At 44.7% G+C, this 21938-nt stretch overlaps 1 protein-coding gene across 1 annotated transcript in view; it reads right to left on the bottom strand.

Annotated features, from left to right (window-relative positions):
- SGPL1 (sphingosine-1-phosphate lyase 1) overlaps positions 1-21312 on the bottom strand; it is a 34662-nt gene extending 13350 nt beyond the window's left edge. Inside the window, exons 1-6 of the mRNA XM_028729554.2 lie at positions 20843-21312; positions 10663-10828; positions 8940-9007; positions 8542-8689; positions 6729-6808; positions 4913-5041 (exon numbers count right to left, since the gene is read on the bottom strand). Of these exons, the coding sequence (XP_028585387.2) occupies positions 4913-5041; positions 6729-6808; positions 8542-8689; positions 8940-9007; positions 10663-10828; positions 20843-20845 (594 nt within the window). The 5' untranslated portion in view covers positions 20846-21312. The remainder of the gene's footprint in view (positions 1-4912; positions 5042-6728; positions 6809-8541; positions 8690-8939; positions 9008-10662; positions 10829-20842) is intronic.
- Positions 21313-21938: the final 626 nt, after the last annotated feature.

The raw sequence follows: 21938 nt of genomic DNA, 5'->3' as shown, positions 1-21938 counted from the left end.
CTGAGTCCAAAGGTAAAAGGTAAAGAACCCCTGGACAATTAAGTCCAGTCAAAAGTGTTAGAATTCTTGCTCCATGATTGCAGTCATGGGATTTTTGTCTGTCACATGACGGTGTATGTTTTGACTCCACAAAGTGGGAAGTGATGGAGACAGGATGTTTGTGTTACTGTGTTCCGTGACGTGGGACTATTGTCCTTCGTTCTTTCTCTTTGCTGTCTGAGGCTAGAGAGAGAGGGAGCCATGTTGCAGTGCTCTCTGTGTGTTTATATGTAAATAAAGTAGATTAGCCAAAATGCTGAGTTGCTGAGGTCTGTTACGTAAGCTGGGAAGACTCTGTGGATCCCTAAGTGTGCTGATGTCTGTTGGCATTGGTCGCTGTGATGTTCCGGCTTTTGAAGCTCCCGAACGATCAACCAGGAGGGGGAGAACATGCCAGTTGGGCATGTGTCTCTGCCAGGGTCCTACTTGAGTGTAGGACGAGCTCCTGACAAAAGGCGACTATGAAGTTGCGGCGCTCATTTCGCTTTCAGGTCGGGGGAGCAGGCGTTTGTCCACAGACAGTTTTCTGGGTCATGTGGCCAGTATGACTAAACCGCTTCTGGCACAACGGAACCTCGTGACAGAAACCAGAGCACACGGTAATGCCCTAATTATCTTTTCATTAATCAGGCATCGTTATTAAGCCTCAGGATAAACATTTGCCGTGCCCAAGCACTGAGGTAGGGCCTTGAAACTCAACAATTATATACTACGAGAAAATAGATCAAGAAAAACATTTTTTTAAAAGATTAGGAAAAGGAAGTATCCGTGCTCTACTCTCAAGTAAAAAACAAAACAAAAACCGGACACTCAGAATTCCAAAAACACATTTTAGCTTCCAGAAATCTACAGCAAGAATAAAGGAGGAAGATATATTGACAGGCATGGCAATAATCAATTAACAAAGACTGTACCACTTTTTAAAAAAAGAATTGTTAATTGTACGTAAGCCTTTTTCTCTCTATAGTGCAGAAGAACCCATTTTATGTTGCCAAAAGTCAAACAGAATTAACTAAGCAAATAAAGGCTGCACTGGTGAATCCAGCAAATTAAGTCTGCACGGATTCAGTTAAATGGTATTTAGGCTCTTTTGAAAGTGTGGTGTCAGTACGTTTGTGCAAAATGGAACTGTGGCTCCTAAGACCTACTGGGGTTTAGTGATTAAGAGCTGTGATGATCCCACCAAGCTGCTGAATTACACACACATCTGTAGCAAGGAGGAGGATACTAGCCTGTCTTACAGGGTAGTTGTAAGCATTCATTGAGAATATATGTGAAGCCCTTTAACCCTTGAGAGGAAATGCGAAGTAAATGCTAACCACCAACAAATATGCAGCTATTCAAGCAACTATTCATATCATTGAAGAATTGTTTCCTATGCCACACAGCCTTCTCAAAACACCATGTTGTATTTTCTGGTCCAAGTGAGTTCTATTAACCGCTAGCCATGCACCTCAGAGTCCTTTGAACTGTTAACCTCCTTCCTAAGTTTCACTGTCTGTGGGCAGCTCCTACTCCTCCTACAGATTGCAAGGCGATGCTAACCCTGCAAGACGAGTTTGCAAGAAATTAATTTTAATAAGGTCTCCGAGCACACGAAAGTACAACCCTCACTTCCTTACATCACTGCCTGGGAGCCTGCTGCTTCTTTAGCAACAATGCCTTACCCAGTCTAGGTCACGGCTGGTGACTGGGCACCGAGAGCAGTGGTTTCAGTGTGCCGCTGCTAAGTTGGAAGCACTCAGCCTCAACTGGTGGGCAACAACAGTCTCCGGTTCAGCCCCACAGACACAAGAGGAACAGCCCTCCTCACAAATAAGCCTCTTTCAGAGAACTCATTGGCAATTTTCATCTGCCGTTGAACAAGAGCAGCTGCCTCAGTACTTAGAACTGGAATTTTATCCTTACTCTGGTGTTCAGGTCCTGTATACCTGAAGGAGCGTCTCCACCCCCATCGTTCAGCCCAGACACTGAGGTCCAGTGCCGAGGGCCTTCTGGAGGTTCCCTTGCTGCGAGAAGCCAAGTTACAGGGAACCAGGCAGAGGGTCTTCTCGGTAGTGGCGCCCGCCCTGTGGAACGCCCTCCAATCAGATGTCAAGGCAATAAGCAACTGTCTTACTTTTAAAAGACATCTGGTCAGCCCTGTTTAGGGTAGTTTTTAATGTTTAATGCTGTATTGTGTTTTTAATATTCGGTTGGGAGCTGCCCAGAGTGTCTGGGGAAACCCAGCCAGATGGGCGGGGTATAAATATTAAGTTGTTGTTGTTGTTGTTGTTGTTGTTCACCCCACAGTCACATTCCTAAAAATGTACATGAAGCACAGAAGCACCTGCGAATACAGACAATGTACAGAAGGTATTTTTGGATCAGCGCAGATGACTGTGAAAGGCAAACTTAGGACATATCTACATTAATCACTAAGATGTATTGCAGTTTATTCATCGTGGCTTTCTCAGTAATTCCTGGGAAATGTGGTATGGTGAGGGTGCTGGTTGCTAGAGACCCTTAGCCTTCTCTATCCCTCGTGAACTACAGTTCCCAGAGTTCCCTGGAGAATAAATTTCAGTCTAAGTCTAAGTCCGTAGCACAGATAAGCATCCTAGCAGTAGAACTCTAGAGGCTGGTTTCGTTGTTCATAAGGAACAGAGTGGAGGCTAAAGAAAAACAGATATTTTTTAATTCTTGGTAGTTTTTCTGATAGCTTTTATTTACATGGAGTTAGAAGATTAACACCATCCTGCATATCGAATGGCAATATTATATCTTGCAAGTTCATGTACGTCCAGGAACTGGAAACGGTATTGTGAACCTGACAGTTTTACTCTGGGGAAACGTATGGAGAATATAAATATGGACATAAAGATGTTCATCTCTCTTGGTACAAAAGCAAATCAGTATACTTCACTTAAAGTGCATCATTATTATTTCGATTATTACCTACCCTTCATCATCAGGCTCCAGGGCAGTTACAGCCATTTAAAATTCAGTATTTAAAATATGTAAAACAAATTGCAAGAACCGGGTAGGTCCTGAATACATGCATCTCATGTATCAAAAGCCAGGGTAAAGAGATGATGATTTATCGTTTATACGCTGCCTGTCTGACTGGGTTGCCGCAGCGACTCTTGAGCAGCTTCCAACAAACTATAAAACCACAGTAAAACATCAAACCCATCAAAAGGCAAGCCCTTGACCTAGTACAGATGTGTAGCCAAACAATGTCCAGTTGGTTTCAAGTCCATCTATGGCATCCATTCTCTCCTCCCCATCACCCTCTTGGCATTGGCAGCTTTGAAAGCCAGGGTTCCCAGATCCTGGCCCACATACAATGCCTCTTGCATTTAACAGACTGACAGTATGCAGAGCATGACTGTTGTTGGACTACACCCATCACCCCTAGCTAGCAGGACCAGTGGTCAGGGATGATGGGAGCTGTAGTCCAATAACAGCTGGGGACCCAAGTTGGAGAAACACTGTTTATAGAATGGGGCACTGAATTGCTAGGGTCATAAACCCTAGGCTAACTGCGACACGAAGTTAAAATTAATGGGGTTAAGCACGCCTAAATCTGTGCTGGATTTAGGCCTCTCATCCCATATCTTCATTAGCAACATTGGGGAGGGGGGTTGTTTCCCGCTACCCCACCCCTTGTTCTTGCAAGCCTTGCAAGTGGCTGCCGGAGAGGGTCACTGAGTCAAACCACAGGGAGTGTTTTTCTAGGTCTAAAGTGAAACTGTGACGCTCCCTTGTTCTTTTTGCTATTGAATGCTGCATGTCATTTAATCTTGTTTCATTTACAGTATTGAAATGTGGTTATTTTGTATATTATTTTTTGTTTTGCTAGGTTGTAATGAAATTGCTATCGTGTTATTTTGCTACGTTATGAAAGTTTTTGCAATGTTTGCTTGAAATGCATCTCTGCTTCTTTGTTGTAAGCAGCTTTGAGGTGTGTGTGTGTGTGTGTGTGGAAAAGCGGTATACAAATAAAGTGAATGAATGAATGAATCTTACTGACCCTAAACTGTTCCAGCAACAAACACCATCCACATTAGATCCAAAGGAACTCCTGCCTATTCACTCACCTTCTCGGCAACAGCATATAGAAGATGCTGCTACTAAACATATGAGTTGCTGAAATACCAACCACAATTTTCACCCAACATATTTATTACATACAACTTGCTCTGATAACACACACAGAGAGAGGGGGGAAGGGAGAACACAATTCTCTTTCAATTTTGACTTTTTCAAAAACTGGACACCCACAATTCTTGGTGTTGTCCTCTTTAGAAATGACAAGGCTTTTTACATTTGCAAGCAAGTTCATTGCCTGCACAGGTCAACCATCAACATTATGTAAACTAACTAGCCAAGCAGCTTGCAACTTGGAAGAGAGGTTAATGAATAGGACTGCATAACTACCAAGGTATTTGGCAGGCTGTCCACAATTTCATAATTACCTTTGGTGTCCACTGTGTCACCAGTTTGCCAGCACAGCTGTTAATTGTCAGGATAGCTTATATATGTTCTGCCTACGCAGACATATAATTTAGCTACCTATATTTTAGCTGCGTAAAATTTGTTTTCAAACTTTAACAAAATTTGAAGGTGTTTCGTTTCTCAACTTTTTTGTGGATTTCAGCTGTGGTTTGTCTACAATTTCATCTGTACACTGCTTAGGCAGCTGTTTCATCGAGCAGGTTATATACATATTCTAATAAATAAAGTAACAACTTCATGAGAGTTGGCTAGACCCAAAGCAAACGCAGCTTCCCTTGGAAACAAGGCAAAAAAGCCACACACTTTTTTCTGTAATGGATCTTTTAACATTTACACTGGCTGCAGCTAGTGGGACTCATGTCGTGTTACTTACTGTTCCACAAGATTTGGGCCCTCCGTGGAAAAGATTACAAGCCATTCTCACGACCTCTGCTTCCATCTTCCTCACGCCCGGAAATATATCTGGATGAAGCGGGTTACTCCATGCAAATTCCTCATAAACCTTCAGGGAGAAAATTGGCACAGGTGAGATAGCTCCTCGAAAGTAAACCCTGGAAAGGTGATGCTGCACTGTACAGGAGAAAGTCACCTCGCTCCCCATCCATCAAAGATGATTGGCTCTGGAGAAATCACAGGAGGACACTGTGGAGTTTTCTCTGCTATAAAGTTAGTCCCAGAATGCTTTGCATACTGTCATATCATCCAAATAACGAGTTCTAATGCCGCAGAAGCTTTGACTAGGAGTTACGTCTCACGTGATGGTAGCTGTGTGAAGCGACGAGTGGAGCTATGCTTGGTGGCCTCAACCTCACAGACCCTACCTGTTCCACGCATTCGCCAACATCCACACCTTGGCTGCAAAGTCTGAAGCAGGGACCCCTAGGCTAAATCATGTGAGAAGCCTACATGCACACACAGAGGCGGCTTCCCACCCAAGGCATGAAGAGGCGTTTTATTTTCAACTGTCGCCATTCATTCCTATCGTGGCTGGGGGCCTCAAATCCTAGAAGCAGCCCAGGGTCCCTCTGAAAGGGGCCTGCAGAGGAGTGAGGAAGCAGGCACAGCCCTGCTCTTCTCCTGCAATTCTAATCACGTGGGCCTCAGCTGCCTCTACAAAGCTAGCGTGGCATTTCTTCCTACTTATTTTCTATGACAGAAGGAAAGCAAGTTTTAAAAGAGATACAGAGGACTGTTTGGGAGTCAAGCGGACTATTGAACACTTTTCTTTTTTAACAAGCCTCTTTAGCGGAGATTTTGTATTTTGAAGCTTGAAATTCTTTTTATGGGTGCTTTCATTGCAGAATCGCATCAGGTTTGTTTCACAGGAAGCGATTCGCGATAAAATGATTTAAGTAACCTCACTGTAAACTGACTGTGGCAGAGGCAGGGACAGTCTACCAAACTCTTCCACCTTTTCCCTACAATTCCTATCTCCACTGGGCATGGGAAGGGGGAAGGATAGGTTTAACTGAATTAATGCTTGGAAGTCACAGCATATGGTAGCCAAACCACACCTTACAATTATGAGCAAGACACATTAATACATTTGAAATGATTCACAGGGCATAAATTCAGGGGAATTTCTGCTTCCAATTCCAATGTGTGTGATGCCTAACCAGTACACCTACTTCACTGGCCTGCCTGAACCTCATTTACTCACAAGTGGGGTGGGGGGGTTTTCCACTGTCACAATTTGCTTTCCACTTCACATTCCTTCCTGTTCCTTCAAAATAGAACGCCTCATTACAGGGAGAATTAGTTATCCTTATGATTTAATTTGTATACAGCCCTTCACCCGAAGAGAGCACAGGGCAGTTCACAACATAAAAAATACAAAATGAGAACTTGCTACATTTAAAGTAAGTCATTAAAAAAATTAAAAATCACACACATGCATTCAGTGTGGTGTAGTGGTTAAGAGCGGTAGACTCATAATCTGTGGAACCGGGTTCGTGTCTCCGCTCTTCCACATGCAGCTGCTGGGTGACCTTGGGCTAGTCACACTTCTCTGAAGTCTCTCAGCATCACTCACCTCACAGAGTGTTTGTTGTGGGGGAGGAAGGGAAAGGAGAATGTTAGCTGCTTTGAGACTCCTTCGGGTAGTGATAAAGCGGGATATCAAATCCAAACTCTTCTTCTTCTTCAACAAACAGAAGGATAAACATATAGCTTTTACCACACTGAATTACCTTCACAAGCAGATCCGTGAGTTTCTGATCCCCGCTGTACACTGTCCCAGACACTTTCCCGTCTTCCCAGTTTACTTCACCTGAAAGCACGGAGACAAGAAACCGCCCGTCATATTTAAAAGCACTTTGCCGATCAAAACTGCAGTTGATTGACTAAGGAGACAACATTAAAACTAGTCTAGCACAGAGCTGGGGAACCTTTACTCTGCATGCAGAATTAGGCCCAGCAGGTCTCCCTTTCTGACCCACAAGGCTGTTTTTTTTTTCTAAGTCACACCCACCTGCCGCTCGCCTGACCTCATATCAGACATTGCCATATCAGGGTTTTAAGACACCCTTTGTCAGAGACAAACTTGACATGAGCCAACAGTGTGACGCGGCAGCTAAAAAAGCCAATGCAATTCTGGGCTGCATCAATAGGAGTATAGCATCTAGATCAAGGGAAGTAATAGTGCCACTGTATTCTGCTCTGGTCAGACCTCACCTGGAGTACTGTGTCCAGTTCTGGGCACCACAGTTCAAGAAGGACACTGACAAACTGGAACGTGTCCAGAGGAGGGCAACCAAAATGGTCAAAGGTCTGGAAACGATGCCTTATGAGGAACGGCTAAGGGAGCTGGGCATGTTTAGCCTGGAGAAGAGGAGGTTAAGGGGTGATATGATAGCCATGTTCAAATATATAAAAGGATGTCATATAGAGGAGGGAGAAAGGTTGTTTTCTGCTGCTCCAGAGAAGCGGACACGGAGCAATGGATCCAAACTACAAGAAAGAAGATTCCACCTAAACATTAGGAAGAACTTCCTGACAGTAAGAGCTGTTCGACAGTGGAGTTTGCTGCCAAGGAGTGTGGTGGAGTCTCCTTCTTTGGAGGTCTTTAAGCAGAGGCTTGACAACCATATGTCAGGAGTGCTCTGATGGTGTTTCCTGCTTGGCAGGGGGTTGGACTCGATGGCCCTTGTGGTCTATTCCAACTCTATGATTCTATGATTCTATGACAACCATCAGCAGATAGGCAAGGGGTTTTCTAAGCACTTGCAAACAGCCTGCCTCTTTAACTATTGTTAAAAAGCAATGATTAACCATGGAACTGTAAATTTCCTGATTTTACTGTTTGCTTATTGGATTCTAATGGATTATTGGATATTGATTTACTTGATATATATGACTAAGAAAGCTGTTTGTGGACAAACGCTGGCTCCCTCGGCCTGAAGCAAGATGAGTACCACACCCCAGTCACCTTTGACTGGACTTAACTGTCCAGGGGTCCTTTACCCTTAACCTATATGTGTGGGAAGCCACTCAGAGTGGCTGGGGCAACCCAACCAGATGAGCGGGGTATAACTCACAATATTATTATTATTATTATTATTAATATCTGTATTATTACTACTATTACTATTACAACAGCAGGTGGCAGGAATTCATGCTCCAGAATGGGACCCAAACTTATAATAATATATTTCTGGAAGAGAAAAATGTCCAACACTTGTGAAAAATATGTGTCAAGGAGAAAGCATGAAAATCAGGTTTTACACCCCCTCCAAACAGGAGCTCTCCAAACTTTCTAAGTCAAGTTAGTATTTCCTCATACTCATGCAACTAACATTACTTCGCTTTTATGAGACAGTGGCAGGGTTTTTATTTTGTTCTCTTCTCCAAGAACTATGCTTCCATCATTAATTGAGAATGAAGGCTGAGTATTTGTAATACACAGCCATTTGCTGCTGCTTATTAATTAACACTGGCACTGGAGCAGAGCAGAGCAGATGCTGAAACTGATTGACATGTGCCAGTATGCATTCAGACTCATACCCATAGAGCTGTATTCTTTCATCTTCTTCAGCACATCTGGTTGGCTCAAGCCTTTTGCCGGCAGGATTTTGACATAACCTGTTTTTTCTTTCAAGAAACTTAAGGTGCTGGCCATATCTTCCATAGTCTTATTCATCTGTTTCTTTATCTGTTAGGATAGATGAGCACACATGCAAATATAATATGAACAGATTCTAATCATGGGGATAATTTAATTGCAAATTCCTTGCAAAAAAATAGTTCAAGCCTTGAGTTCAATTTTAAACAAGCTGACCTCTTTTCACAGGTATGCTTTTAATTCCCTCTCCCACCCCCCGAGCATCAAATGATAAAGAGCAATAAATATGTTTCCTCCTAGCAAATTAAATAGATAAGTAGCTCAATGCTTAAAAACTTACAATAGTACCAATAAAGGGCAATTTGCGTAAATTTCTGAAGAACCACTTTTTAGATCGTGATGTTAAACCTAGAAAGAAAACATTAAAAAACAATTATTATTCAGCCCCAAAATTTCCAAATGTAATTTTTTTTTATTTGCCAGGGTAGAGAAGAATCCCTGCTTCTTGAGTACAGAAGGCTTCCTGCTTCAGAAAGCTGCCTTCTACCCCTCTTGCATGCTTACCTGCACTGCCCTCTAGCCATCAAAGTTCCCAGCAATTTGTTGCCAAGACCTTTGCACTGCCCCTACTGATCCCAAGCACATCCGTGTGCACATCTTTGGGAATTGCAAAACCCTGCATGTACACAGGAGAAGGCTGGCATGCACGAAATTTCTGAGCTGCGAAGCTTCCCCAGATGCTCTTAGACCAGGAGGGACAAGGATATAAATGAAATGCACACAGGCACATGCCCGTCTTGGCACTGTCTGCTTTGCGAAGCTGGAAACGCTCTGTAGCCTTCTGAATTCCTGTCTGTGCATAGCAATGGGGGTGGGGGGATAAACTCAATACAAAAGCTTGTGGATGGAACGAACACAGAAAGCAGCACGGATCACATTTGGACATGTGCTGTAAGAAAAAACACTAATACCAACAAGGGGCTGCGGAATCCAATGAAGGCCGAAAACTAGGCTTTTGTGTTAAACTAAGAACCAACTTGTTGCCTGTGTTATCAAACATGTCTGTATTTAAAATGCTACCTTTCTTTTCTCCATCAAGGACACATGTGCTCACACACACACTTGGATATCAAGACCTATCACACCCTACAACAGAGAGTATAACATTTCTTCAATACCATAACCCTGAACTGCAGAGGTGATGGCTAATTTATGAATTTGTTGCATTTGAGTATGTAACTTGTGCGCTCTCTCTCTCTCTCTCTCTTGCCATGAACCCTATCAACATATAACTTTATTTAGTGGACCTATTCTACAACATCCAACTTTGAACATTTTCGAGCCAGCTGTTCAAAACGAAACCACAGTTTAGCCTTTTATTTCTAGAAGTATATATATACGGCCCAGTCACGTTAAGTATCAAGGCAGTGGGCATCATAACAAAATCATAAAGCAATGTGGGGGTCCCAAGGGCTATATAGGGAAGAAGCCCCTGCGTCTGTGGTCCCAATCCCTGGAATAAAGCATTAGAGAAATGGACCTGAGTGAGCCTCAAGCTCACACACTCCCATCTCTCCTGGCTGAGCCACAGGAAATTTGAAAGCTTTCATTTCTGTTTTAGATCAGCTACAGCTTGATCATGCATCTAAAGCTGAGCAAACTGTGGTTATCCTTAACTCTGATTATGGACACAAGCCAACTCCAAACCAGGCTGGCTTGTTTCCACTAATATTAATGTTAAACACAGTTTAAGATTTGGACAACACACCAAACTGTGGTTAGTCTTAAAGAGAAATGGAAACTTTTGCTCTCCTCCTTGCAGCTGCACTGGAGGAGAAGCCAAGCTCTCATAAATTATAGTTTAGTCTTAGGGCCAAACACAGCCATAGACTTGGAAATAAAATAAGGTGAAGAGTTAGTTGGACTTTCTAACCTCACCTCTTTGCTACCACGAAGGTCAGGGGCTTTAAAAAATGATATCCTGTTGAAGAGCATCATGCTACGCAAATGCAGTGGACCCCCCACCCCCAATTCCTCACATCAGAGACGCACAAAGCACTTACTTTCTTGTTGGAAGAGGAACCTGTATACCCAAACAACCAGGAGGGTAGCCCCAATTGTGGATGTTACCAGTTGCCAGGGCTCAGCCCCAGCACACTTTGCATTCACGGCATTTCTTGTTTCGTTTAAATATTGCAGAAGGATTTCTTTGTAAGGAACAACCGCATCCTAGAAAAGAAGACAAAGGACCCATGAGGCAGAGGGCAAGGGCAAGGGCAAGGCCAAGGCAGAATGAACAAATGTGGCTGGAAAGTGAGGTTGATTTATTTGCTATGAGCGTTTTAGCCCCACCTTCCCATTCAAAGAAATGCCCAAGGCAGTTTTAGCATCGAAGCAAAAGTAACGCCAACAATAAAATACAAAAAATTAAATCGAGAAGAGGCAGCAAATAAACACATCAATTAGCATGTCAGAGAGGTGGTACAGTGGTACCTCAGGTTAAGAACTTAATTCGTTCTGGAGGTCCGTTCTTAACCTGAAACTGTTCTTAACCTGAGATACCAGTTTAGCTAATGGGGCCTCCCACTGCCGCGCCGCCACCGCTGTGCGATTTCTGTTCTCATCCTGAAGCAAAGTTCTTAACCCGAGGTACTATTTCTGGGTTAGCGGAGTCTGTAACCTGAAGCATCTGTAACCCGAGGTACCACTGTATTTAAAAACCAGGGAGGTGGCAAATTGAGTTACCAAGAGCCAAAGGAAGAAGGATAATTTCATAACAATTTGGTTCAATTTTATCTTGTTTGTATGTAAAGAGGGCTTTATGATTCTGCTTTTGATTTCAGTTACGATTACTGAATCTGGATTACAGCCCTAACAAACTATTATACACCCGTGGTTTTTGTGTTTAAAGAAATTGTTATTGTATGCTTTGCAATTTCTTTTGGGTATAGATAAGAATGGCTGTTTGACAATGCAGGATGCCTGCAGTATAGCTCAGTCGGTACAGCATGAGACTCTTAATCTCAGGGACATGACTTTGAGCCCCACATTGGGCAAAAAGATTCCCACATTGCTGGGGGTTGGACGAGATGAGCCTCATGGTCGCTTCCAACTCTACAATACTATTGTTCTAAAGTTCTCAGTTTCAATATTTGTGTATCAGGAAAACTAATAAAAATTATTTACCCCAAAAATGGACAGGCAAAATCCTTGCTCAGTGATACGTGATGTTGCACAGAGGTGGAGAGTCATCAAAGAGGGGTGAGGTGGGCTTTTCTCAGCAGGAGGTTCCAAGGTCAAGAAGTGGCCACAATGAAGGTCCCAACCAAGCACAACTCAGTGTCCCAACCAAGCACAACTCGGATGTTGAGGGAGATGCAAAAAAGAGCCTCCATGGGAAATCTTAGGGAGAATTTTGGCTCAAATGGGAGGACAGCTCTGAAGGTAACTGTGTCCCAAACCATTTAGCGTAGGGTTGGGGAACCTGTGGTCTTCCAGATGCTGCTAGACTACAACTCCCATCATCCCTGACCGTGGGCTATGTTTGTTGCACAAGAGCACCAAACCAACCTCACTTGTGCAGCCTGACTTTGCTGGCATGTGAACGAATGCTATCTGAAAACAACAACCCTCTCCATCAGTCCCTGTTAATCCAAAAAAAGAACCACCAGCGCACAGGGATAAATCCATGTTTAGTGTCTCTGACTAAAACTAACCGGTGTTTGCTGTTCTTGAGACTGTGTATTTTGTAACTGCTTTCGTCATCAGCCAAGATTTCCTCAGGGTAAGTTCTCCCTGTGTAAGTTTAAAATTACAGCTCAACAGCAACACGGAACATCTTCCATCAAAGTTAGCCTCCCATTCATTTCCACGGGGCTGTCTTGCACCGTGACTTTTGAATGGCATCAATGGACAATGCAGGATCTGCCATATCAGCTTCAGGTTCCAGAACTTTAGCCCCACAAAGGACAACTCTGGAATGCGTAGCTCCTGAAACACAAGCTTCCTTTATTTTTCCTAAGATCTTTTGTTGTAAGTAGAAGGTGGAGGAAGACCTCTGCTGTAGCAAACGCACTGAAGAAAGGAGCCTTTCCAGTCTCAATCTCAATACTTGATGAGTGTTGCTTCCTACCATTTCCCCTTTCCCACCTCACTGTATAACCTTGAGCCCATACCCCTTAAAGAAACCAACCCTTAATATTTCAAATTCACAGTTGCAGTCCTTTGTCAACCACGTCTGTCATATCCAGCTCCCAATCTCTTAAAGCCGCGCTGCAGAAAATACAAATTTTCATGGCTGCACTCTGCTCCTCAGACCTGTTCTTCCACATCTAACTTTTGAAACCTTCTTCTGAGCAAGGTCCCTACCAAGGTGTGGCGATTTCGCCTTAATTGAAATGCACAATAGCAGAATGCAGTGAGTAAGCCTGTGGAATCCTGCTTGTGGGATTTGCATAGGCCACTATGGGAAGCAAAATGCCAGGCTGGAGATGTTTCTGGTCTAATTCAAATGAGCTTTTGTTTTGAATTAATTAATTAATTAATTAATTATTATAATAATAGTTTTATTATTTGTACCCCACTCATCTGACTGGGTTACCCCAGCCATTCTGGGCAGCTTGCAACATTTATAAAACATAATAAAACATTACACATTTTAGGGCCATCCACATCATGAATGCAATTAACATTTGCACCCCCAGAAGCGGAGAAGATGGGAAGTTATAGACAAGAAGGATCCCTTGACACCTTAGATGCCTGACACATTTATTAACTAGCAACTTCTGATAGTTGATGCCACAACAAAACGGTGGCCCTACAAGGAGCCACAGAACGATTTTATTCAAAGGGGAAATAATTTGAATTGTGGGAAGAGTACCCAACAATGGATAACTAATATGAGACACATCGCGTGGGGGGGGGGGGGAGAGACTCACTACTCTGTCGCACCAATCATTATTGTAACCAGATATGCCTGGATAGCTCCGTTGGTTAGAGCGCGGTGCTGATAATGCCAAAGTTGCAGGTTCGATCCCTGTTTGGGGCAGCTGCCTATTCCTGCATTGCAGGAGGCTGGACTAGAATGATCCTCAGGGATCATTAATATGATACCATGAGCCATTATACATTTCAGCAGCTGTTCTTCTTTCTCTCCTCAACACATCCAGTTCCTGACATCACCAGCTGGCAAGATAAGGACTATCCAAAGCTTTGGAGAGCCACCGGTAGTCATTGTTGACCAGGGTCAGGGAACCTGTAGCCTTCCAGGTGTTGTTGGACTCCAACTCCCATCAGCCCCACCAACAAGGCCAATGGCCGGGGAGAATGGGAATTGTATTCCAGTATCTGGAGGCTCACAGGTTCTCCACCTCTGGTGTAGACAGTGCTCAGCAAGATGGGACAATGGTCTTGACTTGGCGGACGGCAGGTTCCTATGTTGCTAACATGTCGAAATACAGAAGTTTCACAACTCCCCTCTTCTCCTTACTGCCACTTCAATCCCTATGCATTTGTTTACTTGCAGGTGCATAAATGACTTACCATATATACTCAAGTATAAGCCGACTTTTTCAGCACATATTTTATGCTGAAAAGCCCCCCATGGCTTTTACTGCTCCTCCCTCCTCCTCCACTGCTGCCGCCACCAGCCTCTCGGCAGCACCCTAGGTAGGCAGGGGGATGGGAGGGGCTGGGGGGGGGAGAGAGAAGCCCCCTCTGCCATGTGCACATGCGCGTGCACACACATGCACTCCGGCCCACCAGGAGGTTTGTGGTGTGGTGAACCGGCTTATACTTGAGTCAATAAGTTTTCCCAGTTTTTCGTGGTAAAATTAGGTGCCTCGGCTTATATTTGGGTCGGCTTATACTCGAGTATATACGGTAAGTAATTTCTACTTCCGTATCAATGAATATATACATAAGCCTACTTTAATAGGCCGCAGCAAGTAAGCTGCATGCATTTTTCATTATCCGAAGCCTTTCGAAAGAGGAACAAAGAAAGCCAGCCAAGCAATCCCTTTTTTGTCTTATGCAGAGGTGCTTTTTATCCAAGAGAGGTTCATGTTCCCTTTTTTTTACAGAGGTTTGAAGTTCAGCATGAACTGTTCTATCTGCTCTTTATCAGGATGCTTATATAACACGGATCTGAAGATTAGAACCTGCTAAGCTTGTGTCTTCTACCAGAGTACAAGAGATAACAAGCCTCTACTTTGCAGCTATGCTCCTTGACGGGACCCCCCTAGCATTTATTGCTACTTCTCCTTACACCACCATTACACAACAGAACTGCTGGTGGCAGGCAGAAAGCGAGGGCACACGTCCACCTGTTTCTGGACAACCTCCCAAACCATCTCCCTGGGTATTCCAACTAGCAATCGGAAGTTAATCCTCTTTAACATTTGTATGAAACTGCTGGGAAAAGCTACTCAGAGACACAGAACAAGGTGTCTCCATGTATGCTGATAACACTAAACGCCCTCTCTCTATTTTTTTCAGGGCATTCAGGTGAGGCAAAGCGAGTGTTGAAACAAGTATGTCAAATCAGTAATGATCTGCATGACAAAACAGGAGTCAGAAATGGGTTTGTTTGTATACCCAGAAAGGATCAAAATTGCAATCTGGGGGTACTCTTTGACTCAACTTTGTCACAGAGTCCCTGGTAGCCTCTGGGGCAGTGAAGTGCCTTTCATCAGCTTATCAGTGCTGCGGCATCATCTAGATCAGGGGTCAGCAAACTTTTTCAGCAGGGGGCTGGTCCACTGTCCCTCAGACCTTGTGGGGGGCCGGACTATTTTTTGGGGGGGATGAACGAATTCCTATGCCCCACAAATAACCCAGAGATGCATTTTAAATAAAAGGACACATTCTACTCATGTAAAAACACACTGATTCCCGGACGGACCGCGGGCCGGATTTAGAAGGTGATTGGGCTGGATCCAGCCCCCAGGCCTTAGTTTGCCTACCCATGATCTAAGCAATATCGATGATTACGTATTCTCTTTTCTAGTCTTCTACTTTGAGGATATCTTCTGTATCCCCTCATACCACTCCAACTCTTATTAAGAGCAACCTCAACTCCAACAGTTGCCAGTACTTTTGTAACAAAAAAAGAACTTGTCTAACAAGAGGTGTTTCAGTGGTTTGTGGAATTAGCAAGTTGGAAAGAATTAGAAGCAGATACACCCTGAAGAACAAAGACAGCTTCTGAAGATCCAAAATTCCAGAGGCCATTAAAGTCCCTGCTCTTCAAATGCAGATTGTTCAGAGATATGCAGTTCTCACCAAAGCAGAGAACCTGCAGCCTGGGCTGTGCCATTTTATCACACTGTAAAGTATATTCACCCAAGAAAGTTCAAAACAAAGAAAGCTGACCTGTCAGGGAGAAGATTTAAGTTAGAACTCTTCACCCTGACATGCTAGCATTCTTTGTGCAGGGAAATATATATTCAGCTCTGTGAGCCTCAACTTGAAGACTAAAGTAACACAGTCCATAAACAGGTTTGCTTTCTTAGTGACAACGAGATCACTGTAGATAAAATTCTAGGCATGCCTGCTTTCTTGCTCAATTCCTATATACCCTAAGGAACCTTATTGCATTTTTGACCTACAGTATGAAAAATCAGCCCAGACTGGTAGGAGTCTGTGATAAAAGAATGTTGCAAACGTATAATTTGTTTTGTTTTTCAATATGATATATAGCCAAGCTGAAGACCCGCAATTCTGTGTACATTGTGTGGCGCTCCTTGATCTAAACTGCAAGCTCATATATTCCTGAATAGATGAAGAAGCTATGTAAATTAACAACAAACCGCAGTGGGAAAGCTTTGAGACAGTCTGAAATAAAGACAAACCACATGAAAGATCCATGTATGTAGGCATCAGTGAACACTACAAATGAAAAGAACTGTAAATGAGGACTAATAAGAGAGGAGATCTCAGAAATGTATGTCTAGAATAGGATGGGGGGGGGGGGAGAAAGAAGGACACATGCTTGGGAACAACTCAGTCCTACTGATTTACAAAGCCTATTTGTGTGTTTTATCTCCCTTAGATCACAACTGAGTACTGAAAATATAGTCATTCTGGACCTGATCCCACATGCAGCCAACACAGATGCATGTCTGGATTCACACCACAACACTCATCCATGTCCCAATAAATTGGCTGGATGTGCATTGTGATACAGGTATGTTCTGCTTATCCACTAGTTGTTGCATATCCTTCACTGTGCGGGATTTCAGCTACATCCATGACTAGATGCTTAAAGTGATTTCTTTATCAAGTGTTTAGAAAATTCAGAATAATGAAAAACAACTGTTGCTTGTCCAAGATGTCTCAGTGTTCACTCTTTTTGAGGTTTACCCTGAACCTGAAAGGGAGGGCATTTTGATTTAGGGAAGATCAGTAACGCGTGTTTTCCAGGGGGAAATGGAGTAATCTGCATAGGGTAACATGCACAAGAGGGCAGAGGGTTTGTTGAGTCCATGGGTCCCTTGATCAACTACAGTGGTACCTCTGGATGCAAACGGGAACTGTTCCGGAGCCCCGTTCACAACCTGAGCAGAACGCAACCCGCGTCTGCACGTGCTGCGATTAGCCGCTTCTGTGCATACGCGTGACGTCATTTTGAGCGACTGTGCATGCGCGAGCGGCGAAACCCAGAAGTAACCCTTTCGGGTACTTCCGGGTCGCCGCGGAACGCAACCTGAAAAGATTTAACCTGAAGCGTCTTTAACCCAAGGTATGACTGTACATTCTTTCTGCAGTACCCCTGTGGGGCTCAGGAGCCCAGTTATGTCACCCCTTGCCTGCAGAGTTTTTTCAAACACGTTCCCTTGTGGAGTGTTTCCTCTGCCTCCTCCTCTCCTTGAGAGTCCCTCCAGGCAGCCGCTGCTGCCTCCCTGCCCCAAAGAGAGGTGTCTCCTCACACTGCCCCACAGGGGCCTGGGACTTTGTCCATTCCCAACAGCAAGGGCTGGCAGGCAGGAGGGCTGAATCCCTCGCCTGCTTGCTTGCTTACTCCGAGGCTGCCTCAGCTCCTGGCAACCAGAACCCCATGGCCAAGAGGCACCATTCATCTGGGAAGCTTGTAGCCAGGGCTGCTGCAACAAACAGCTCTGCAAGCCTTTGGGAGACACAAGAAGGCATCAGGAGGGAGGGAAGGAAAGAGGGATAGAGGCCAGGGTTGCCCGCAGCACCCCTGGCCATCATTCAAGGCACCCCAGTTGAACTGGTTGAACACCACTGCTCTAGAGAGTAATCTAATTTATCATGTCTATTCTACTTGCATTTATTAATCAAAGCTAAAAGCACTGAAATGGCCAAGCTTACCTAATATCATATTTTTAATTAGTATCCATTAATTGTCACTAACAAATTTATAAAAGGGGGAGTCTAATTTTCCACCTCACATCACTGGAGCAAATTCATGCACAGTCTTAAACTTTCAGGCACTATTAGAAACAGATGGTGAGTCTCATGAGCATGGATTGTGTCAGGGTGGATTTGACTTAAATCACAATTTAAATTTAAATCACTAGTCAGTAAGACCTGGTTTAAATCACTAGTCAGTAAGACTTGATTTAAATCATTTTTTTTACAGACTCATTCTTGCTGGTATAATCTTAATATTTACAACCAGATGAAGGTTTCATTTTTGGAATAATAAATTTTCAGAGTAGTTTTTACAGTTATATCAAAAATTACTGATTTGGTTGTACTATTAGAAATACATAGACAGATAATTATGAAATTATTGTGAGATTAAGTTAACTGTTTATATTTTGACAACTTTTTTGCTATACTTTATTGGAAGGAGGAAAATAATAATTTCCTTAATAACAATTTAAACAATTTATTTAACTAGAACAATAGCATTATAGCATATGTATCTATGCTTGTTAACTGATGCGGTTAAACAACTTTTTAAAAACAACTTAGGCTGAGTTTTAGCACACATGAAAAACTTAAAACAAATCCTTATTTCCTGATGAACAGCCTTTGGACTATAATGTAACTTAAACAGAAAACTATCTTTAGAAAGATTTTTCCTCCAAAAGCATTTTATTTTAAAAATCTGATTTTAATTTTTAAAAAAATCTGATTTGCTTTTTATTTTTTTAAATCATTGATTTTTATCCACCCTGGATTGTATGCAACAGTCGGACATGCAGGGAAGTGACATCATGCAACTGCCACATTTGCAGTGTGGAATAATGTGATCACACCTCTGCTCGACCATCCTTCGCCACAACATGTCAGGCTGCATTTTAAAAAGAAGGATTTCGACATATGACAAGGCCTGGATCATTTTTACCACATGCCCAAACTCAGCCCATATTCGAGAACTGCTTCACATATGGTCGGTGTCCTACACAGGTATCACCTCTGGACAAGAAAACCTGTGTACACGGTCACATGTACCAAATGCCTGCAACTATTTCCCCCTGCGTACATGCAGCGGGAAGCTACAACTGGCAACATAAAACACCCAGCAGGACTTAGGATCAATGTTGTGTTTGTTAGTTTTTTTAAAATCCATTTATTCAAAAGTTACAATACAGCTTTGTCCACTGCCATAATATCACATAATGATCAATGTTAATTCTCTATATTCACCTATGGACAACCTTTGGGCCTACAGGTGAGAGAAAAGACATTGCCACGCCCACTTTTAGTTCTGGCCCCACCCGCCATGAGCTCTGTCCACTGACAGCATGTGAACCCTGACCAATGGCCCCCTAGGCTCTTTTTGGGGGGTTGCCTAATCCTGATGGATGCAATCGTCTTTGGGCACTCAGTCATCTGAGGAAAGAGCAGTGTGTTGTGCACAGCAGAAATTTATGGGTACACTCTGCAGTGATTTTTCTGGTAGGGGACCAATTGATACGTCAAAAACAACCCCAAAATGAATATTTTGAGCTTTTAGAATGGAGCAAGGCAACCAGCGTGGGCTAACTCAAGATATTCCTCAGAAAGACTCTCTTGAAAAGGATACATTTAAAGTATTCCGCTTTTTAAAGGATTTTTAGGGCAGGCCACTTTTATCTGCCCCCCCTGCCGCCCTTCACTTCCTGTTTTGTAAACTCTCTACTGAGAAAGTAATCTCTGCTCCATTCTATTCTCCACACACACGCAGGCTGCCCATCTAACCACTTCCCCAGTCTGGGTACTTTCCTATTTGCCATTAGGTAAGCGGGAAGCAGATGGAGTGGGGAGAGGGAGGGAGGGGAAAAGGGAAGGAGAGAGAGAGAGAGAGAGAGAGAGAGAGAGAGAGAGAGAGAGTGTTGCGGAGAGAAAACAGGAAAGACAAACAGGGAAGTTATCCAGAGATCTAAGAGAGCAAAGCACAAAAGCATTACGGGGAGCGAGTTCAGCAAGGAAAAGCCAACGCCAGGCTTTGAGATCAATCTGGAAACAGGGAGATGAATAAGACCCATGGAGAAGTCCAGTACTTTGTTCTATATGGGGAGAGGGCGGGCGGCGGGAGGAGACCAAGGATAGGGGAACCTGTGGCTTTCCACATGCGAGAGGACTACAAATCCCATCATCCATAAACACTGATGGCACATGCAGCCCACCAAAGGACCACAGGTTCCCCACCCCAGGGGTAGACCGTCCCTCAGACTGATCTGCAAAATATGGGGGTGGGGGTGGGGAGGGTAGGTCCTGAGACTGGCTGAGCCTATGAACAGATAAGCCTGAAAGACCCCCAAGCAGAAAATCCGTACTGGTTCCCATTCGATTTGGGGGTGGTGGGGTATCCGACAACGTCTCGCTCACTTGCCCCACCATCCCAACCTGACCTTGGAAAAGTTGGTTCCTGGCTTGGCATTAATTATATCCCCCTACCTACCTACCTAGTGCCGCCACCTCGGCGCATTGTTTACAGGAGACGGCCCAAGCGCCTAGGGGGTGGGCGCCTTCTCTCCCGACGCTCGCCTCGGCGCCCCACCACACGGGTCGATCCCCGCGGGCTACTCGTGTGCACCCGAGAGCGTGCCAAAGTGCCGTGTCTACTACTCCCGGGAGCGCGAGGGGCTCCGGAGAAGTTTCCCCTGGAGTGGGGGAGCGCGGGGAACGGGGAAAGCGGAGCGAAAGTTTGGCGAAACTGGAGCAGGGGACCCGAGAAGTGATGGAGAGGAAGGAGCCGCGCGCGCGCACCACCAAACCCTCGTCCGGCGGGTCCCCCAAATAAGTGAAACAAAAGCAGAGAGGAGTTGCGGGGACGGCACAAACACTCACCATGATTCTCCACAGCCTCTCCGGGCAGCCTTTGCACGCGCGGGGTCAGCGAGGGACGCTGCTGCTGTTGCTACTGCTGTTGTTTGTGTTGCTCAACTAAATCGGCCTGAGCGTCGGGCGGAGAGCTGGGCTTTGCAAAAAAAGGAGGCGGCGGAGAGCGGCCGCCCGCAGATCCACCCCAGCCTGCCTCTCTTTCTCTGCGCGTGACTGGACAGAGAGCGAGAGGGAGAAGGAGAGGGAGGGCAGGAGAGAGAGAGGAGTCGCCGCCGCCGCCCTCTTTCGCTCCGGCGCGGCTGTGATTGCAAGAATCGCCACCGCGCGCCTCTCCGGGTGCCGGCCCGGAAGCAGGCCTAGGCGCCCTCGCAGCCTCCGCCTCGAGTAGCTCGCTCGCTCGCCACAGGCCTTGGCAATCACAGCGCCCTCTGCCGCAGACCCGCTGGGTCCAAAGGCCGCGGAGCCGCACGCTCGCTTTGCCCCTCGCCCGGGCGAAAGCGAAGCAGGCAGGGGACGCAGCTGCAAGGGGAGCCTTTGGCGCGGGAGGGGAAGCGCTGGCTAGAGCAGGACGAAGGCACATCTCACCGCGGGTGGGGTAGGGGTTAGAGTGGGTCGGAGGGAGACCCGGGTTCAAAGGCTCACTCTGCCACGAAAGCTCACCCGTGGGCCGGTGGCTGCCTCTCTTATCAGCCTACCCCTCATACAATTGTTTTGTTTTGAGGGTAATTTGGAGAGTAAAGGGAACTATGCTCCCTTGAACTTCTTGGAGGAAAAGTGGGGTCTAAATACAATAAATAAAAGGATAATAAACAAACATGACCTGAGAGCAACAGCGCTTGCCCCCACGTGAGCATGCTCTTCTGATACTGGAGGTTGTGCTTGGCATAACCTTATCCTCCATGATTTGTCCGTTTTCTGCCTAGGAAAGTGGGGAGAGGTGATGACCCAAAATGCTAAAGGCCACACTGCATGCACCTGACAAAGTAGCCTCTCTGACCCAGGAAGACATGCTCAAATAAACCTGAGAGAGTTTAAGGTGTTAGCAGATGCTTTGTTGGTTTGGCTGCTACCATCATGAATGTTGTCTTAAGTACCAAAGAGA

The sequence above is a fragment of the Podarcis muralis genome, chromosome 6 (genome assembly GCF_964188315.1).
Source record: "Podarcis muralis chromosome 6, rPodMur119.hap1.1, whole genome shotgun sequence".
In the NCBI taxonomy this organism is placed as follows: domain Eukaryota; kingdom Metazoa; phylum Chordata; class Lepidosauria; order Squamata; family Lacertidae; genus Podarcis; species Podarcis muralis.
This window is presented reverse-complemented; position numbering and strand designations above follow the sequence as displayed.